At 38.1% G+C, this 7,372-nt stretch overlaps 2 protein-coding genes across 3 annotated transcripts; both read left to right on the forward strand.

The window, feature by feature from the left end:
- LOC109839059 (protein trichome birefringence-like 2) lies at nucleotides 251-1,382 on the forward strand. Its single transcript, XM_020407492.1, has 2 exons — nucleotides 251-335; nucleotides 377-1,382. The coding sequence occupies exon 2, from the start codon at nucleotides 423-425 to the stop codon at nucleotides 1,380-1,382; it is 960 nt and encodes a 319-aa protein (XP_020263081.1). The 5' UTR covers nucleotides 251-335; nucleotides 377-422.
- On the forward strand, nucleotides 2,941-6,929 carry LOC109828897 (protein trichome birefringence-like 2). Of its 2 annotated transcripts, none has more exons than XM_020395883.1 (4): nucleotides 2,941-3,353; nucleotides 3,459-3,631; nucleotides 3,750-3,908; nucleotides 6,350-6,929. In XM_020395883.1, exons 1-4 carry the CDS (start codon nucleotides 3,120-3,122, stop codon nucleotides 6,690-6,692), a joined length of 909 nt encoding a protein of 302 aa, XP_020251472.1. In that variant the 5' UTR covers nucleotides 2,941-3,119; the 3' UTR covers nucleotides 6,693-6,929. The 2 variants fall into 2 exon arrangements, with proteins under 2 accessions (XP_020251472.1, XP_020251473.1); XM_020395884.1 differs by having other exon boundaries at nucleotides 3,188-3,312.

Genomic DNA, 7,372 nt, shown 5'->3' on the forward strand with positions numbered 1-7,372 from the left:
TTTCAATGTCAGCTTTCTCCTAAAACCATGTTTTTCTTATGAAATTACTTTACAAACCACATCAGCATATGAAATCACTTTACAATATTTTTATAACTACAAACAAACAATTGAAAGTGATGAAAGCTAACATTAAGACCCACTTTTTTACGCTTTCCATTCTTTTACATGGTAAAAACATACAACCAAACGGCCCCTTATGGAAGTTAGTTAGTTACTCTCGCTCACCCGTACCGACCGCTACTTGTCATCAACTTGCGACTATTAATCACTCTCCTCTTTTATTTCTCCTCTGCTCACCCTCCCATGGCTCCCATTACTTGAAGGCTACACATTTATTCATCCGTTGTAAATAAACAAATAAAACTCTCATCACTTCCCCTATCTTCTTCCTCTTGCTCTCTTCTTCTCCTTTGTTGGGCATGGATTTCAAGAATCCAGTCAACTTAGAGCACATCTCCTCCTCTCTCTCGTTCAAGAGCAGAGTGATATCTGCCTTTGGACTTGGTGTCTTAGCTTCTCTCCTCGTCTTCTCTCTCCTCCCCAGCGTCAACGCTCCACCCACCATCACTTCTCTCTCCTCCTCCTCTTTCTTCTCCTGGGTTTTCTCCATTAACAACCCTCCCTCAAACTCCACCGACACTTTGTTGGCTCCTCCTGATGTCAACATCACTACTCCCTCAGATTTGGGCACGACCCATTTCATGAATTCAAGCGATTTGTTGGGTAGGCAGCCGATTTCTGTTAAAACCCAAGATGCGAATTCATCAGAGAGTAGTTTTTCTGAGAGAAGCTCGGATTTGGACGATGCCCGTTTCAAGAATCCAACGGAGGAATCCCAAAATCTTAATCTGGGCGCGGACCATGCTTTAGTACTGGGGCAAATCACTATTGGGAGCACGCCTTTAAACAACGGCTCAGCCGAATCCGCAGCTTCTTTTCCGATTTCTGATGAAATCCAAGATGGGATTTCATCAAAAAGCAGTTTTCCTGAGCAAGTGTCGGATTTGGGCAATGCCCATTTCGAGAACTCTACAGGGGAACCTCAAAATCCTAATCTGGAGCTAGTTATGACCGAGAATGCGGCTTTGAACAACAGCGCTGAGGACGAGAGGAAAGATCTCGGATCAACTGCTGAGGAAAATAGGAATGTGAGTGACGATTCTGGTTCTGCGAAAGTACAGGGAGAGGTGACCAAGGAAAAGTGCAACATATTCAACGGGAGATGGGTGAGAGATGAGAGGGAGGCGTTGTATGATGCAGGATCATGCCCATACATTGATAGCGATTTCAATTGCCGCAAGAATGGGAGGCCTGACGACGACTTCTTTGCAGATGGAGATGGCAGCCTTGATGATTTGCCCGGACATTTCTCCGGTTAATTTCTCTTTCAATGTCTTCATTCAAGCTAAATAAATTCATTCGTTTTTCCCCTTTCCATTGAACATGCGCTAATGTGGCTGAAGTCTATAGTCCGCACACATTCTTGTGTCATACGGTTTGCAAATTGTAAATGTTGTATCTCTATACAAACTAATTGAAGTAAATATTGTTAGAATTAATATAACACTATAATCATTGATCCTCACCATAACTTTGGAGTTTTGGTGTAATGGTTGGGGGAACTAAATTTAAGATGGTATTAGAGCAACCCAGGTTTAAATTCCACTGGCCACGAATTAAATGCGGATTTTCTAAAAATTAACACCGCTACATGAGTCCAGGTTCCGACCCATAAAAAAGGACGCACGCTCAACCTGCGGGGGACATATTAAAATTAATATAAAACTACAATCCTTGATCATCAGCATAACTTTAGAGTTTTGATCTAATGGTTAGAAGAACTAAATTTAAGAAATATAAATAACAATTGAGTTTTGTTAGAAGATGACCTGTGTATACGGGGACTTTCCTTGTTGGATTTTATAACTTCAAGGATCTGCCAAGATTTTTTAAAGAATGCTTACCAGAATACAGTTTCCTATTTACTGAGATTGGTAGTTAGTGCCAAAAGTTGAAGCATGCCCAACTATTTGTCAGATTTTTATTTTTTTAAAATTTCTGAAGCTGTTACTTTATGGTCCTAATAAGCAAATTTATGTAGTTAAAAGCATAATAACGTGCAAAATGAACTTTTACATTCTTAAATTAATATTATTTTACCACCAAGGAGTTAGTTCAGGTGGTCGAGAGTGATCAATGTGTCTTCCAAAGGCCTGGGAAGTCCTATTGATGACTAGTTGTCTCCGAGAGGTAGTCCCTCCTTGGGTGAAGGTGTTCCCACATGGGTAGAGCATAATAACCTCGTGATGCCTCTTAAGGTCTAGCTGGGCTTTAACTCGGTCTGGTCTTCTGGCCGTAGGAGAAATTTTGAAAACCATCTGATTTACAAAAAATTCACAAAAACCGACATCTTCTAAAAATAATTGTCAAAACCGACCTAGTTTCAGCCGTCAGGCTGGGTCGGTTTTGAAGAAAAGAACTATGAAACTTCATGGAACTTGAAGTCCCGTGAAGTTTAGCACCGCCTAATGTTAATAGATTAACATCATTATAGCCTGCTAAACTTCACGGGACTTCAAGTCCCGTGAAGTTTCAATAGTTCTTTTTGTTAAACCGACCTAGTTTTCAGCCCGTTAGGTGCAACTAGGTCGGTTTTAACAATTATTTTTAGAAGACGTCATTTCTTGCGAATTTTTTTGTAAATCCGATGGTTTTCAAAATTTGTCCTCTGGCTGTAACTCCCCCGACCAAGGTTTTCCTTATACTAAAAGAAAATTGATTTTATTTTAAGTCTTGGACAACTCTTTCCTTCAAAAAGTTTAGTTTAGTTTTTTTTTTTTTGGATTTTCACCTACTGAATCTCATTTACTGTTACTGAAATTGGGTCATAGTACTCTGAAATATAAATTTTCGTTTTAATGAAAACTCTGAAATAGAAGTTTACTTGGTAAGTTAAAAAAAATTCTAAAGGATCCTGCTAGCATCAATTGCTTCAATAAAAAATAAAAGCATTCTTACTTTTTTTTGATCGATTATTTGTTGTATCCAATGAGCTTTAACTATAAGCAAGCAATAGTCCTAGGTGCATTCTTTTTGGTTCATATTGCTGTTGTTAGATGTGCACTCAATATGAATTAATCTTCTTTCCTTCTGATAGCTTGAATGCGACTGATTTTCTAGTAAGACTGAAAGGGCAAAGACTTATTTTTGTGGGTGACTCGTTAAATCGGAATATGTGGCAGTCCCTGGTGTGTATACTCCGCCATAGCGTAGAAAATAAAGACAGAGTCTATGAAGCTGCTAGAAGACGTAAGTTTAAACTGACAGGGTACTACTCTATCATATTTGAGGTATATATATATGTATGTATATATTTACATTCTAACTTGAAAGAATCATATTTTTTCTTCTTTGTGGTCTATTTATGTAAGTTTCGTTTTGTTCGCCTAACCTAGGATTACAAGTGCTCCATAGAGTATGTAAGATCGACATATCTGGTAAGAGGATTGCATGATGATGAGAGACTCAGATTGGACTTAATGGACGAAACAACCAAAGCATATCGAGAAGCTGATATAGTAGTTTTTAATACAGGTCATTGGTGGACTCATGAGAAACCTTCAAAAGGGTGAGAATTGGTGTTCCTTTTTACAAGATTGCATGTTCTTCCTAGCGGTAAAATTTTTTGTTAGTTGATTCTGATGTCCTTTATTTGCCATTATCTACTTGAATTGTCAAATTGTCAGAGTTGACTACTACCAAGAAGGTGATAACGTGTATCCGCTTCTCAAAGTCATGGAAGCCTACAAGAGGGCTCTCACTACTTGGGCAAGTTGGGTTGACAAATACATCAACTTCAACAGAACTCAGGTGGTTTTCAGAGGTTACTCACCCACTCACTACAGGTATGTATGCATTACGCTATTGTTGATTGGAAACCTTCGATCATATCCTGAATATTTTTTGAGTAAAGTCATATCATGCGTCTTGATATTGAAGTTTTTTGCATCTTTTGTTGTGCGGCCACTTTAGGCAAGAGATATTTAAAACAAAGCCTAAAAAGTAATTACACTTAAAAATGGAGTTTTCATGTTGACGCCTTGTACCTCTTTTGAAGGTTTCTATCTTTCGACTTAAGATCGCTTTGGTTGACAAATCATATGTTGCTCACATGCACATCCATTGTATTAGACCACAAAAAGTAGTCCCCATAGAGTTAGAAGACGTAAAAGAGGCGCTATATAGATTAACATGCCACTTTGATTGGAACTTTGATCAGTTTGCAGCTTGCATTCTTAATTGGTGTATATTCTACTCAATGAGTGTTTAAATGGCTGTCCATCATGTGAAACCCAGCCGACTGGAACCCTACTAGTGTTAGTGGAATATGTTTAGATCTGAGATCTGAACAAATAGGTAAAGTCAAAAGTACATGTGTGGCCTAATCAAGGATCGTCTTCCACCACTCTTAGGTCATCTGTTACGGGTTAATATTCTTTCATAGTGATACCAAAAATATGACCAGGTAAAGAAAGAGGCTATGAATGAAATTAATGAGCATGTTGACAGTTAACTACCAATAACACTATGCATTATATATAGCAATTAGCCATAAGATTACTGAATCGCATTCTACGGCGTCAACCTCTTATTTAGGTAACAAATAGGAGGGCGGATGATCGGTGCGTGCAGTTGAAGTAGTCTTGACCAACAAGATAAAGGATGAGATATTAAGATATGAAAGACATAATTTTGCCTTTCCGTAGATAAACTTTCTAATGATTCCATACAATATCTGAACTAGACCCGGACTAGCATCATTCGATCTTCAAATGATAGCTTTGTCGAGAAACAGATCATTTTGGCATGTCGAATTTAACCGTGTCGGCATCATAATGTTCAAGAGGCTTCTTGTTGATGTAATTACCCATGAATAGTGCGCTGGCATCAGTGCATGTGATTATCAATCAGTGCTCTTCCCTTTGTTCAAGATATACGACGGAAACTAACTTTGGACTTGATAATCTGAAATCGCATGTTCTCATGAATTGTAGTAAATTCCCATTTATGCTTTCATACAGTTATACTAGTTTAGCTATTTTGGGTACACTACAATATCCAATCAGCTTAAAGCTATTAGCAATCTAATACCTTATCCGATACTAGCTTTTATTTTAGGCTAAATATCATAAAATCCTCCTTTTAACTTTGGATAATTATCAGATAACCATCCATAACTTTCAATCAGAAAAACTCCCTCAAAATATAAAAGCCCATTTAACTTTGAGATTTTATTAGAAAACCCCTCTAAGAGAAATTTTCACCTACAAAACTATCAACCGTGCATAATTTTACCCACCCATGTGAAATTTGAGATTAATGCTGTTAGGGGAGGGTTTTTCTAATAAAATATTAAAGTTAAATGGGACTTTCTGATAACCACTAATTACTTAAGGATATTATTATTATTAGTATTATCTAGCCTTTACTTTATCCTATCAGGATCCCATGTTTTTTTTAAGGGGCTGTTTGGATAGGTTTTTTTGGATGGTAAAAAAGGAGAAAGCTGTCAAAAATGTCAGCTTTTTGACAGCTTTCCCCCAAAATCACCTTTTTAAGAGGTGATTTTGGAGGAAAGCTGCCAAAAAGCTGACATTTTTGACAGCTTTCCCCACTTTTACCACCAAAAAACAGGAACCAAACAGCCCCTAAGTATTAACTTGACTTCCGCTCATCATTATCAATTGTTCTAGCACCCTTTTCATCGTTTTACCAAACTTGGTCTATCACCATCATCATCCTTATCATCTCAAGCTTTTGCCCATGGAAGTGTTAGCTTGCAAGTAGGCGCGAAGAAAGATTTGGGAAATCTTTTATACGCTTATCAGGATAATTTGGTCAACCATATCTGAGGGTGTTATCGAGCTTCTGATTGAGAGAGTGAGAGAGAGAGAGAGAGAGAGAGAGAGAGAGATAAATCAGCAAAACTTCTTCTTTGTGAAATTTGTAATCTACTGAAAATTTTCCTTGCTCAGTCGACGTTATAACTTCATATATATCCCGTGCTTAATTCGGTCTGACTACATCACTATGTTATTTTTAAGGGACGCTAGTTATTCATCACAACGCTTGTTAACGTAATACTACCAATCTCACGCTGGTATCAGCATCTCTTTAGTCAGTGGATTTTTAAATCAACTCTCTTGGGATTGTCCAGTTTCCTCATCACCTACATTACAATTATTTAGTTTTTTTTTCCCGAAATGATAAGCATCCGTATAGAAAGTTATTCATCATAGAATTGGGGACATGCATGCATGCATGGGTCTAACTAAAATTGCTGCAGGGGGAGACAGTGGAAGTCCGGTGGTCAGTGTTACAAGGAAACCGAGCCGATCTTCAATGAAACTTTTCTTTCGAAGTACCCTCCAAAGATGAGAGCTTTTGAGGAGGTTATGGAGCAAATGAAGGCACCAGTGACTTATCTCAACATCAGCAGGCTTACTGACTACAGGAAAGATGGTCATCCTTCGGTATACAGGAAAACTTACAATACAGTTCGAGAGCAGATTGCTGGAGAAAAGTCCCCAGACTGCAGCCATTGGTGCCTGCCAGGAATACCGGACACGTGGAATGAGCTTCTCTATGCTTCTCTGCTTTTAAATGGCAGAGGATCATGGATGCCGTGAATTTCAAACTCAGTTTGGATGTGCTATAGAATAATGATGATTCTTCTGAATAAAAGAAAATAAGAAGGGGAAAAAAAAAGGACCGAACACCTTTTAACCGGCACTACTCAAATCGCTGCCGAGTTTTTTGGTCCTGACAGAAGATATGAATTGCTGAATTCAAGTAGAGATTAATCCACAGTACTCACTAGCTGTAGAAGTTTAAAGGGCACTCCTGTGGTGGTATCAGTTTTTTTTTTATTTTCCTTTCCATTCATTTNTCCTCCCTCAAATATTTGAAAATAACTGAAACTTGAGAGTTCGTCTCTGATTAATTTCTATTTATGTTGTACTCAGTTAGTGTTGGGAAAACCCGGGGTTACGCTAAACCCCTAAAACAGTAGAAACGCAGTACAAAGAAAAGTACACAAAGATTTAACGAGGTTCGGCAAACTTGCCTACGTCCTCGGGAGCCACACAATTAATTTCTTATTAATCAACAGAAATTACAATACAAGAGTAGATCTCAAACTTAAGATCTCTCAATAAATACAAATCAACATTGTTGATTCCCCCTCGATCTCTCAATAAAAATCTTTGAGAGCTCGAGAAATTAATTCTCCCCTCCTAATCAAACCCCCTTCTTAAAATATTCAATAAGAGGCGCGGGAGAAAAAAAGAGGAGCAGAGGGAAAAACGCT

This window comes from Asparagus officinalis, chromosome 1, assembly GCF_001876935.1.
Source record: "Asparagus officinalis chromosome 1, Aspof.V1, whole genome shotgun sequence".
Lineage (NCBI taxonomy): Eukaryota > Viridiplantae > Streptophyta > Magnoliopsida > Asparagales > Asparagaceae > Asparagus > Asparagus officinalis.